General features: G+C 52.5%; 1 protein-coding gene across 1 annotated transcript in view; it reads right to left on the bottom strand.

The window, feature by feature from the left end:
• Nucleotides 1-5,479: 5,479 nt before the first annotated feature.
• LOC125030478 (centaurin-gamma-1A-like) overlaps nt 5,480-12,500 on the bottom strand; it is a 79,099-nt gene continuing 72,078 nt past the window's right edge. The window contains exons 4-5 of the mRNA XM_047620519.1: nt 7,714-7,983; nt 5,480-5,620 (exon numbers count right to left, since the gene is read on the bottom strand). Coding sequence (XP_047476475.1) covers nt 5,480-5,620; nt 7,714-7,983 — 411 coding nt within the window. The remainder of the gene's footprint in view (nt 5,621-7,713; nt 7,984-12,500) is intronic.

Genomic DNA, 12,500 nt, shown 5'->3' with positions numbered 1-12,500 from the left:
GAATGTAAATATTACCTGATCACGTTGATTTCCCTCGGTAATATCCCCGTGCGTTTGTTGGAAACATCCGCCTTTCATCATGCATCGGATCGGGTGCGTCGCAGGTAAGCATCCGTGCCTTTGTTAAGAGAAAGAACAACGAAGGCCTGGGCACGTGTCTATGCACGAAGTGTTGCGATGCACGTGCGCACGTGACAGCACGTCAAGCAACCATGAGGTCCCGACACGCTGGATCCACGACTGCGTCACCTGACACACCAGCTCCTTGGAACGGGTCAGCTGACATAAGTGTCTGGGAGAGCACCCTGCCTACACCGACGCCTCTGTGTCTCCTTCGCTCGTTCCCTCTGTCTATTCGTTTCCATGTGCGTTTCTGTTTCACCATGTTTATCTTTCCCTTTTTTATCCACTGTCGTTGTCTTTCTCTCTCAAGAAAATAAACAAAAACGTCCACGACAGAGGAAAAGTAAATACCAAGCCTTGCAAGGAACTTAGCAACACTCGAATACCTAGAGAACAGGAAACACATAAGAACCAGATTCAGTTCTCTTTAAGAGGAAAAACCACCCTAAAGCACTACCACCAAACCACGAATCCCGGAATGCCCAAAATATCGAAGAAAGGAGAAAGGAAAATGGAGAAAGGGGAAAGAAAGAGAATAAAAACTCAGAAAGGACGAGTCTTGCCTTACCTTGCGTGGCGGAGGCGAGGCCGAGGCAGTCACTGCTTAGGTGGACCGGCCATGTGTACTAAGAATCAGCAGTGCATGCCCGTGTCGGTGGCCCCGCCCGCCCGCCCGCCCGCCCACGCCCACCTCTTCCACGCCGATCCTTCCGCCAGCGCTTCCTTCGCTCGGCATCAAAGCCCCACCGAAGCCGAACCCGCCCTCTGGAAATGCACGCTTGGAATGCCGGCCTCGCTCTGCCAGCACACCACGACTGCCTCTCTGTCAACACACTTGGAGCGGTGCACGCTTTCCGCCAACACACTAAAGCACAGCACACTTTCAGCGCGACCACTTTCGGCAAGAGCCCCTCGTCCTTCCTTCCGAGGCGACCTGAGCCGACTCCAGTTCGCCAGGGGCTTACGTCAAAGCCAGAGACCAATACACAGCGAGGACAGAGCCACAAGTGGACGACTTATTCCACTTTCAGTTGCAGAAGTCGCGGCAGGAGTTCGAGAGAGGCAGACGTCTCGGAGGGCATGCCACCCTTCGCCCGGCAGCGTTGTTCGCTTCAGCAGTGTCAGCGGCGCGGCGGCCAGCCTCTAGCGGTCAGCCCATGCCTCCGCTAACAAAGCACGCGAAGGAGGAGCGGCCGAAGCCCCGTCTAAAACTCCCGCCGAGGAGCGTGAAGCAGCGACGGCCGCGGCGGAGGTGGTGCGAAGTGTCCGCCCTCGCCGAGCATGGCGGCGGAGCGCAGGTCGGTTCTGACGGAGGCCCCGGCGGCGCGGATTCGAAAGGCGGCTATCCCAGGGCAGAGGGCGGGGAGGCGGGGAAGGGAGCGGCGACGGCGGCGAAGGAGAAGAAAGGAGCCACAGAGTGTGCGAGGGAGGGAGGTGTGGACGTGAGGAACACCAGCACACCACTACACCGCCGACATGTATCGACGAGCGGGGGGAGCCAGGCGCGGCGCCCCCTCCCCTCCCCGCTGCCCCTCGCGCCAGGTGACAACACACGCCCCTCCTCCTCCCCCTTCCCTCCCTCCGTCCACACGGGCACTCACGCCCAAATACACTCCCTGGGGCACTAGGACATAATAGTGCCACTGAGGGGGAGGGGGGTGAAGGGACAAGGGGGGGACTGCTTACCGAAGAGCAATGGCCATCTCCAATGAAAGGTCACGGGGTCATGGCCCGTTATTCGACCAAATACCATTAAATTAAAAGTGATGGAGGAAGGAAGTGAGGGTGGGAGGAAGGGGAGAAGGGAAGGAGGGAGGGAAGGAGGAAGGTGGGAGGGGAGAAAGGAAGAAGGGAGAAGGTGGTGTGGGGGGATAAAAAGGGGGGGGAAGGTCTACATCGTAGCTACGGTGTGTCTAGACAAGACAGGCGTCAAAGTATTGGATATTTTAGCAAACACTGAATACACGTCGCGCGCGCGCGCACACACACACACACACACACACACACACACACACACACACACACACACACACACACACACACACACACACACACACACACACACACACACATACACACACACACACACACACACACACACACACACACACACATGTATCCTACCTGTAAATCACATCATTAACCTCGTAGTCCAAACCCAGGCCGGACATAACGCCCGTATCCTATTTACCTTATTATCTATCAACAACAAGACGAAAACCCACAATATCCCTTCACAAACAATGGACACAGTCGATGAGTTACCTGTCAAGCCACACCTGTCCCCTTCCCCCTCCCCTCTTCCTCCATCCCCTTCCCCTCCCCCTCCTCTCCCTCTCTCTCCCCCAACCCCCCCCTTCCCCCCCTTCCCTTCCTCTCCTCTCCGCCTATTTCTTTCCCATTGGAGAATGACATTACGGCCAAACCAAAGAGCTAAGCAATATTCAAGAGTTATTTAGGTCCGCCCTTGTTTCGCCTCCCCCCCTCTCACCCTCCCTCCCTCACCCTCCCTCCCTCCCTCACCCTCACGCCTCCCCCTCCGCTCACCTCCCCCCCTCCTCCTCTCACTGCGCCCTTTTCCGGCCAGTCTCTGCCATACACGCACATGTCCATTGAATAATAATAATATTAATTGTAATAAATCAAGACAGACGCAGCTAGTTGGGCCAACGCGGTATCCTGCTTATAACGGTGTCCGGAGAGGGACGTAGGCGTGTCCGTAGGCGTGTCCAGAGGGCCTTCTTGCCCCTCTACCCTCCTTCCTCCACCACCTCCCTTGCCCCCTCCCCCACCCCGTACCCCTCAACTCTTCCCCCAATACCCTTACCCCGCTCTTCGATTCCCCTCCGTGTACCCCCACTCCTCAATCCCCCTCCGTGAGCCCCCCACTCCACCCCCCCGCCCCCGCGCCCAACTTCCGACTCCATACCAACGCGACGGCGGCCTGAGTAAGTGGGTTAGCCGAGCGCCGCACGCGAACGGCGTCGGGAAACACTACAACATCTGATAAATATCCCCCCTTCCCACCCCTTTCCCCAATCCCCCATTCCAGGGGAGGTAAGGGGAGAGTGGGGAGGTAGGGGGAGAGTGGGGAGGTAAGGGGAGAGTGGGGAGGTAGGGGGAGAGTGGGGAGGTAGGGGGAGAGTGGGGAGGTAAGGGGAGAGTGGGGAGGTAGGGGGAGAGTGGGGAGGGGAGGGAGAGACCGACACGTGGCGCCATCGTGTCCCGTGCGTACTTTTATCGCCGCTCGCCACCGCAGCGCCGCTCTGTGGAGGCCAATCAAAACAGACATACACGCACACAACACCCTTTCGATGCAAAGGCTTACGTAACGAACACGTAAAACCCACAACGCGAATAAACATAAAACAATAAACAAGAAATAAGAAAAAATGAAAACAAAAACGTGCCCCAAACACACACACAAACAAAAACAAACGCCCGCACCTATTCCCCGTGGAGGAGGGCGCGATGGAGAGGGATAATACACCTAAATACACGTACAGCCCGGCCTCCCTAGCCATTGCCTCCGTGTCTCTTGTTCCCCTCGTGTAAGGCCGAGAGGGAATGAGGGGAAAGTGAGTGAGGGGAGGGGAGAGGGGGGACGAGGAGAGGAGGGGAGACTGGGGAGGGGCAAGGTATGTAGGGTGAGGGGAGATAAGAGGGATGGGAAGGGGTACGCGAGGGGAGATGAAGGGGGAAAGAAAGGGGGTTGAGGTAAGGGTGTAATGCGATGGCATTGTGTGAGGAGGAGGAGGAGGAGGAGGAGGAGGAGGAGGAGGAGGAGGAGGAGGAGGAGGAGGAGGAGGAGGAGGAGGAGGAGGAGGAGGAGGTCACAGCAAGAGAAGAAGAAGAGAGAATAAGCAAAGAAGAGAAGGACGAATCCGAAGAGGCGCAAACAGAATGAGGAAGGTGACGGACGATAATAACGAGCGAGATGAAGCGAAAGGAGGGGAAGACGAGAGGCAGAAGAGGGGCAGAGGGGAGGGGGCGACGCGGGGAATGCTTCGGTGACCTTTGAGGGTGTCCGGCAGTCCCCTCGACTATTTCGATCCAAGAGGGGGGGGGTGGGGTAAAGTGTCCCTCAGCCGAGCGAGGGAGCAAGCGGGCGTAGAAACAGAGAATGGAGACAATGTGGGATAACATCGATCATAATAACAATAATTTTTTTTTTTTAAATGTAGTAATAGTAGTGGCCTATAGAAGAAGCCATAGCAGTAGAAATAACAGCAACCTCAGCGCCAGTCATGTCTAAAAAAAAAAAAAAAAAAAAAAACACAAGCACAAAAATCGTTCAAAAGGGAATACACCTCCCTTCACCCCCACCCCCCAAAAAGGAGAAAATGGCAGTAAGAGTAACAGCAACAACGGCACAAGAAACAAACAAACAAACAAACAAACAAAAAATAATAATAACAACACCAAACACGACTAAATATCGTAAATAAAATGCCTCTTTCTCCCACGTCCCCCCCCCCCCCCCCATGTCTCGATGTCCCCAACTATTGCATTAAAAGCTTTGTAAAACGTCTCCCGCACCCCCCTGCAGACGGCGCGGCGGGCGGTGCGACTGCGGTCACGTCGGGGAATCGGAGGCCGACCGATCAATATAATACAGGACCAATCAATTCCTGAAGGGAGCCAACTAAACGGAAGTAATTCTTTTCTCTCGCTTTCTCTTTTCAGCTCTCTCTCTTTCTCTCTCGTTCTCCCCAACCTCCTTCATCTCCTCTTCTTCCTCTTGGGCACAAGGGGGGGGGGGAGAAGGAAGGGGACAGAGGATCGAGGGGAGTAAGCGCATCCTTATTAAGGACAACTTCTTTATCAAGTGTTCTTAATCCGACTCGAGATGAAGGGATCCCGAATACCCGAGGGAGGGAGGGAGGGAGGGAGGGAGGGAGGGAGGGAGGGAGGGAGGAAGGGAGGAAGGGAGGGAGGGAGGTAGAGGGTAGGAGGGAGGGAGGTAGAGGGTAGGAGGGAGGGAGGTAGAGGGTAGGAGGGAGGGAGGGATGGGAGGGTGGTAGGGAGGGTGAAGAGGGGGGGAGAGGGAGAGGAGGGTGGTAGGAAGGGAGGGGGGAGGCAGGGGAGAGGTCCCCAGAGGAACAAGGGGGTGGGGAGGGGGCGCTGGTATTGACGCGTCCCGCCTGGAAGTAATACCAGCCGCAGTCATTAGGAAGAGAGAGGTGTATGTGTGTGTATACATGTGTGTGTGTGCTTGTGCATGTGAGTTTGCACGTACGTGTGCATATAAATGTGCGCGTGGGAGTGTATGTGAGTGTACGAGTGTGAGTGTGTCTGCATCCACTCCTCCTTCCCATATGCACGTACCCCCCCCCCCCCCCCAACCATCACGGCCTCACCAGCAACCAAAATGAAAGATAACCTCCCGCTGTGGGCTTCTGCCGCCGTGCTGCAGCGACGCCAGGAGGCAACGCTCCGACTCGCCCATCTCAGGAGCCTCCTGCCACGTGCCTCCTGTCATGCGTGATCCGACGGCCTGTCATGCACACGCTTTCGCAAAGCTCAGGGGAGCCTTGAGAAAATGAGGATGTTGCCATGTGATACATATATATATATATATATATATATATATATATATATATATAAATGAGGAGAGGAGAATGGAGGAGAGGAGACAGAGAGGGACTGGAAAGAGTGAGCGAAGAAAAGAGGCGAAGGCAAACATCCGACAACGGCGCTCCGGCCAGCTCCGCCACGCGAGGAGGAGGAGGAGGAGGAGGAGGAGGAGGAGGAGGAGGAGGAGGAGGAGGAGGAGGAGGAGGAGGAGGAGGAGGAGGAGGAGGAGGAGGAGGAGAAGGAGGAGGAGGAGGAGGAGGAAGCAATCCCTCTAATGCACCGCAAGCCAGACCTCCCCGAACCAATTCCTCGCCGCCAATCGAAACCCACACCCTCTTCCTCTCCCTCCCCCTCCCTCCCCCCGCCGTCCCTAAAACTATCCTCCAAACTATCTCCCTAAAACAATCTTCATCTCTAGCCCTCTCTTCCTTAAAATCTCTCCTCCCTTTCCCCTTAATTAAACTCTACCTTTCTTCCCCTTCCCCCTTCCATTTCCTTGAAGCTACCCTGCCTATCCTTCCTTTCCTTTCTAATCCCATCCCAACCTTTCCCTCCACTTTCCCTGTTTCACTTCACTTCCCTTCCCTCTCTCTATCCCTATCCCTACCCCTTCGCTTCCCTATCTCTATCTCTATCTCGATCTCTATCACTATCCCAATTCCTATCCATATACCGTCTCATCATCCCTTCACTCCCTTTCTCTCTATATATATCCTTCCCCTTCCCTTGACTTCCCTTACCGCTCTCAATCCCTATCCCTTTCACACACCCTTTCCCTTCTCCCATCCCTACTTCAAACCCCCTCACCCCCCAGCGACGGGGCACCTCGGAAAGAATAGCAGAACAGGCCTTCCACCGCCCCCGCAAAGGGGAATAGCGGGGTACCAAAGAAAGCAAGAGAGAAAGAAAAAAGAAAGAAAGAAAGAGAAAGCAAGAGAGGGAAAAAATAGAACAAGAGAGGCCTTTTGGATAATGTAAAGGCTTCATGCTACTGTCTATTTCCGTCTTCAAATCTTCTCTCCCTCTCCCTATCCCTCTCTCTATTTCTCTCCGTTCCTTCCTCTCCCCTTTCCTTCCTGCCTTCCTCTTCTCATCCCATTCTCCCTCTCTCTTCCCCTTCCTCTTCCTCTCCCTTCCGTAGCGCGGGTCACCTCCGCACAGACGAACATAATGGCCGCCCGTCCTAGTTGAAGCGAAGCGAAGTAGCGGTGAAAGTTCTGCTCAAGGATGCAGAACGAAGGATGAGTCACAGGGCGCTCCTAGGTTGCATCCTGAGCCCCCCCCCCCCCTCCTTTCTCTCCTCTTCTTCCCTCTCTCACTCCCTCCCTCTCTTTTCCTCTACCTACCCTCCTCTTCTCTCTCTCCATCCCTTTATCCCTCTATCTCACCTCCTCTTCTCTTCCCTTTCCCCCAGCACGCGCTCCTGACCGGTATGGACGCCTACGCCCACGCGAGCTCACACCCGCCCATAGCCTCAGGCCCATATCCCGCCTACATAGGACCACAAGGTGTCTCTTCTTCTTCTTCTTCTTCTTCTTCTTCTTCTTCTTCTTCTTCTTCTTCTTCTTCTTCTTCTTCTTCTTCTTCTTCTTCTTCTTCTTCTTCTTCTTCTTCTTCTTCTTCTTCTTCTTCTCCTCCTTCCTCCTCCTCCTCCTCCTCCTCCTCCTCCTCCTCCTCCTCCATGCCAGGAGAGGACAACAGGGGTCAAAGAGGGAGGACAACAGGAGGCCAGAAGAAAAGGGAGTGAGGGGGGGGAGGGCGGGATGACGTTTCCTACGGGTCAGCAGGGGGGCTGGGGGGAGGGGAGGTGGCCGCCGCGAGACCAGGTCCGCGGGTGACAGACTGGCCGCCCTTGTCTCGCCACCTGCACCAGCTGAGCCGCCCGCGCCGCCCGCGGTTCGCTGTGAAAAAGGGAGGGGGGAGGATGGAGGGGAGGGGAGGAGGGAGTGAAAGCTGGTAATGGGGGAGAGGGGGGGGGAAGGAAAAGAGAAGAGAAGGCGATGACGTGACGACGACAGACAAGAAAAGAAAGGGAAAAACAAACAAAAACAACAGACTCCAACCCAGCCTCCCCCCCAACCAACGAAACACAAACAAAACAAACAAACAACGCGAACAAGCACGTCGCCTTCCACACTTACCCTGAGTGCCCACGAGGATGAGCGGCACCTCCGTCGTGTTGCGGTAGTGTGCCATCTTCGCGTAGTAGTTGTAGATGGCATTGAAGGACGACTCGTTCTCGAGGCTGAACACGAAGATCACCGCGTCCACCCATGCCGTGAACTGCGGGCGGAGGGAAGAACAACAGGTAAGTTTCTATAATATTTCTTATTCTATCTATCTATCATATCTATTTTTTAGACATAGTATATATATATATTATATAAATATATAAATATTAATTGTTTTGCCATGTGGATTTCCATTTAAAAAATATATATTATTTTTTTCCTTTCGAATAGAAGGGACAAACAATAAACAAAAACACTCCCCCCCCCAAAATACTTTCCATCCCCCTTACCCTCCTTATACCCCTCTCCCCCTCCCTCTTTCTCTCCCCCCCTCTCTCTCTCCCTCTTTCTCTTCCCCTCCCTCTTTCTCTCTCTCCCTCCCTCTTTCTCTCTCCCTCCCCCTTTCTCTCTCCCCCTCCCCCCCAACCCTCCCACCTCCCCACCCGACCCCACCAAGCACCAGCGACACATCAAGCAGTCGCAAAGCAGCCACAAGCAGTGTCGCCCAGCTGATGGCACTGCCGCTCGAAGTGCCACCGCTGCCACCATGGTAATCGTGACCCAGTTCGGCCGCTCTATTAAAGCTGGAGGGCGCAGGCAAGGGGGGGGGGAGGGGGAGGGGGAGGGGGGAGGGAGGAGGGGAGGGAGGAGATGGAGGGAGGGAGGAGATAGAGGGAGGGAGGGAGGAAATAGAGGGAGAGGGAAAAAGAGGAGAAGGAGAGATGAGTGAAAGGAGGGGAGGAAAGGAGGAGAGGGTGAGGGTGAAGGACAGGAGGGAGAGCAAGATGGAACTAGAGGAGAGAGAGAGAGAGAGAGAGAGAGAGAGAGAGAGAGAGAGAGAGAGAGAGAGAGAGAGAGAGAGAGAGAGAGAGAGAGAGAGAAGAGAGAGAGAGGCGGCTCATATCACCGCCCGCTTTAAGTGAGGAGGAGGCAAGGGAGAAAGGGAGTAGGGGTACAGGGAGGGGGGGTATAGGGAGAGAAGAAAGGGAGGGAGGGAGGGAGGGAAGGAGGAAGATGTTTTCAACACCTGAACGCCCTTTGTTTCCCCCTCTCTCCCTCCTCCCTCTCTTCCTCTTCCAAGCCCGCGCCAACTCTTTGATATAACAGTCCCCTCCACCCCATCTACCTACATACTAACCCATCCTTACCCCCCCCCCCCCACACACACGACCCTTACACACACACACACACACACACACACACACACTCACACACACACACACACACACACACACACACACACACACACACACACACACACACACACTCCCCTTACCCCTCCTCCCTCTCCCTTCCACCCACCCACCCTCCCACCCACACACCTCACCTCCACTCCAACCTCATCACCACGCCCGCACGCCCACCAACTGCACGCCCATTTCAATTAGCGGAATGCAAACCACGAAGATAAAATATCGCCAAACAACATCATTTCCCCCTCGCCAACGCGCGCCTCATTTCCCATTTCGTGAGTCATTTCCCTCTAACCGGTTTAACGTTTTCATTTTTTTTTTTTTTTTTTTTTAACTGTTTAGGAAAATTTATAAATAAAGTTGAAAGATGTGGAAAACAGGGAGAGGAAGAATGAGAGAATGAGAGAATGAGAGAATGAGAGAATGAGAGAATGAGAGAGAGAGAGAGAGAGAGAGAGAGAGAGAGAGAGAGAGAGAGAGAGAGAGAGAGAGAGAGAGAGAGAGAGAGAGAGAGAGAGAGAGAGAGAGAGAGAAGGGGGAAGAAGACACAGATATGAAAAAAGAGGAACTCTTATCTTTCATCGCTATGCTTCTCTCTCTTTTCTCTTCCTCTTTCTCTTACTCTCGCTCTCTGAAACCCGATTTTAGGGGAAATATTTCGACAACGAGAGAAGGAGAAATGACGCGGGAGGGAAAACAAGAGACAGAAAAAAATTTAAAGAAAAAGCGACTGAAAAAATAATGTGTGAAAGAAAACGGGGAGCAAAAAATAATCGCGAAAGAAAACGACAAGACAAAGCGCTAAATACTACAGAAAAAAGGAAGAGGAAGGGAAGGGGAAACTCACAAGAAAATGAGGGAAGGCAGAGGAGAGGGGGTTTGGGGAAAGGGGGGGGCGGAAGCAGGAGACGAGACGAGGGTAAAAAGAGAGGGAAAGGAAGAAGACGAGAGAGATAATGAAAGGAGGAAGGATAGGAGGGAGGGAGGAGGAAGAGAGAGAGGGAAGGGAAGGAAAGAAAGGGGAGGGAGAAGAAGGAGACGGCTAAGGTAGAGGGAGTATGGAAAGAAAGAATGAAAGAAAGAAAGAAAGAAAGAAAGAGAGAAAGAAAGAAAGAAAGAAAGAAAGAAAGATAAAAAAAAAAAAAAGAAAGAAAGAGAGAGAGAGAAGAGGGTGGGGGAGGGAAGGGAGGGGAGGATGAGGAACCTGACAACAAGGGATCGATCATGCACAACCCATTCTCTCTTTAGCCTTTACATGCTATTCTCATCCCAGGGTTATGAGGCTAATAACCACTTCACTTGTCTGAACTATTATCAGGACGATGTAAAGGCTAAATCTTTGATATTCGTCACTTGAATATTAAAACAAAAATATTCCGTCATTAATTCAAAATATATGGTGTGTTACGATATAAACAAAACAAATAATATAAAATGTGAATATCACGATCAGAGAAAACGAAAATGCGATATATCAAGTTTTCTTTAGTGTGTCCTAGCAAACACGCTGCACGGTCACAGAAAACGGACTCATTTTCGTTTAGAGAAAACGGAGGAAAACGGCCATATAAAGCAGGGTAGACTTTTATAAACGTGCTCAACGCTCCATTTATAACGAGAAACAAGTTAGATACACTATAAACTTCACTAATGCGCACTCAGGTTCAAAAAAAAAAAAAAAAAAAAAAAAAAAAAGTCTTACAACCTTAATAGAATCAAATATATTCACACAAATGTCCGTTACATTTCCCAGATCTCTCAAATGACAAAATTATATACTAGATAGCAACAGGAATAGTTGTGGCGACGTACCTTGTAATTAACGTACAGTGACAACCCCAAATATCCCTCACAAATATCCTATAATTGTCAGAGTTATACGACACGATAATATCAATTTCTATTATCGCAGGTCCGATATTCAATCCACAGAAATCCACAATTATCGGACACTCCGGTACATCATATACAAAACTATTGGAGCTGAAAATATATATATGAATAATATAACTCAAAATGGGTTACATATTTGAGTTTGTCGTATCTGCTCTCTCTCTCTCTCTCTCTCTCTCTCTCTCTCTCTCTCTCTCTCTCTCTCTCTCTCTCTCTCTCTCTCTCTCTCTCTCTCTGTTTTATTTTCTCACTCCTTCTTCACTTTCTGGTGACTTTGCCCTCTTCCCCCTCTCTCCCCCTCCCTCCTCCCGCTCCCCACCCTTCCCTCTCCTAACCCCCTCCCCCCTCACCCCCCACACACACCTCTGTCCCCAACCATGCCCTGACACCCGACCAACCCGAACATTGGTCTTCTCACATGACGCCTTCCTCCTCTTCCTCCTCCTCCTTCCCTCCTCCAACCCTCCCCTCCTAACCCCCCTCACCTTCCTCCTTCCCCCTCCCTACCCCCCTTCCCCCTCCCCTTCCCTCCTAAGCCTCCTCACCCTCCACCTTCCCTCCTAACCCCCCTCACCCTCCTCCTTCCCCCTCCCCTCCTCCTTCCCCCTCCCCTTCTCCTCCCAACCCCCTCCCCACCCCCTTCCCCCTCCCCTTCCCCTCCGCCTTCCTTGCCAGTCCGCCCACGTCTTGGGGCGGCGTCTTCGGGGGTCTGGTGGTGTCTTCGCTCCTTGGCTATTCGGGAGGTGTTCTGTTTTCGGTGTTCGTGAGGCTATGAATTTCTTCTTCTTCTAAAGATAGGTTGGAGGGGGAGGAGGAGGGAGGGAGAGATAAAAAGAGAAGAGAAAAGAAGAGAAGAGAAGAGAAGAGAAGAGAAGAGAAGAGAAGAGAAGAGAAGAGAAGAGAAGAGAAGAGAAGAGAAGAGAAGAGAAGAGAAGAGAAGAGAAGAGAAGAGAAGAGAAGAGAAGAGAGAGAGAGAGAGATACAAGGCCATGTTAGATGTGCCTCATTAACTAACACTCCCTTAGATATTGGCCAACAGGAAGCCAGAGTCAAACCATACGATACCAGGACAAAAACAGACAGGAAGGTACAGAATATACCACACACACACATATAAACGGGCCTTTATGACGTGTAGACACACACACACACACGCACGCACACACACACACACACACACACACACACACACACACACACACACACACACACACACACACACACACACACACACACACACACACACACACCGCCGCGGGCCAGGGCGTCTCTGCGTTACAGCCCGGCTACCGAGTTTGCCCAAGATGTTGCAAATGTTGCAGGTGTGGATCCTCGGGCGGGTTGAGTGAGGACAAGGAACCCACTGAACAGCAGTCCTACGAGAGCATTAGTGCGTATAGGGAGTCGGGGAAACTTATTATGAAAGGGATACCGATGTTGATTATGATTGTGATGGTAATGATGATGGTGATGTTTGATGGTG

This window comes from Penaeus chinensis, chromosome 11 (assembly GCF_019202785.1).
Source record: "Penaeus chinensis breed Huanghai No. 1 chromosome 11, ASM1920278v2, whole genome shotgun sequence".
Lineage (NCBI taxonomy): Eukaryota > Metazoa > Arthropoda > Malacostraca > Decapoda > Penaeidae > Penaeus > Penaeus chinensis.
Note: the sequence above shows the minus strand (reverse complement) of the source record. Positions and strands in the feature narration are given on the sequence as shown.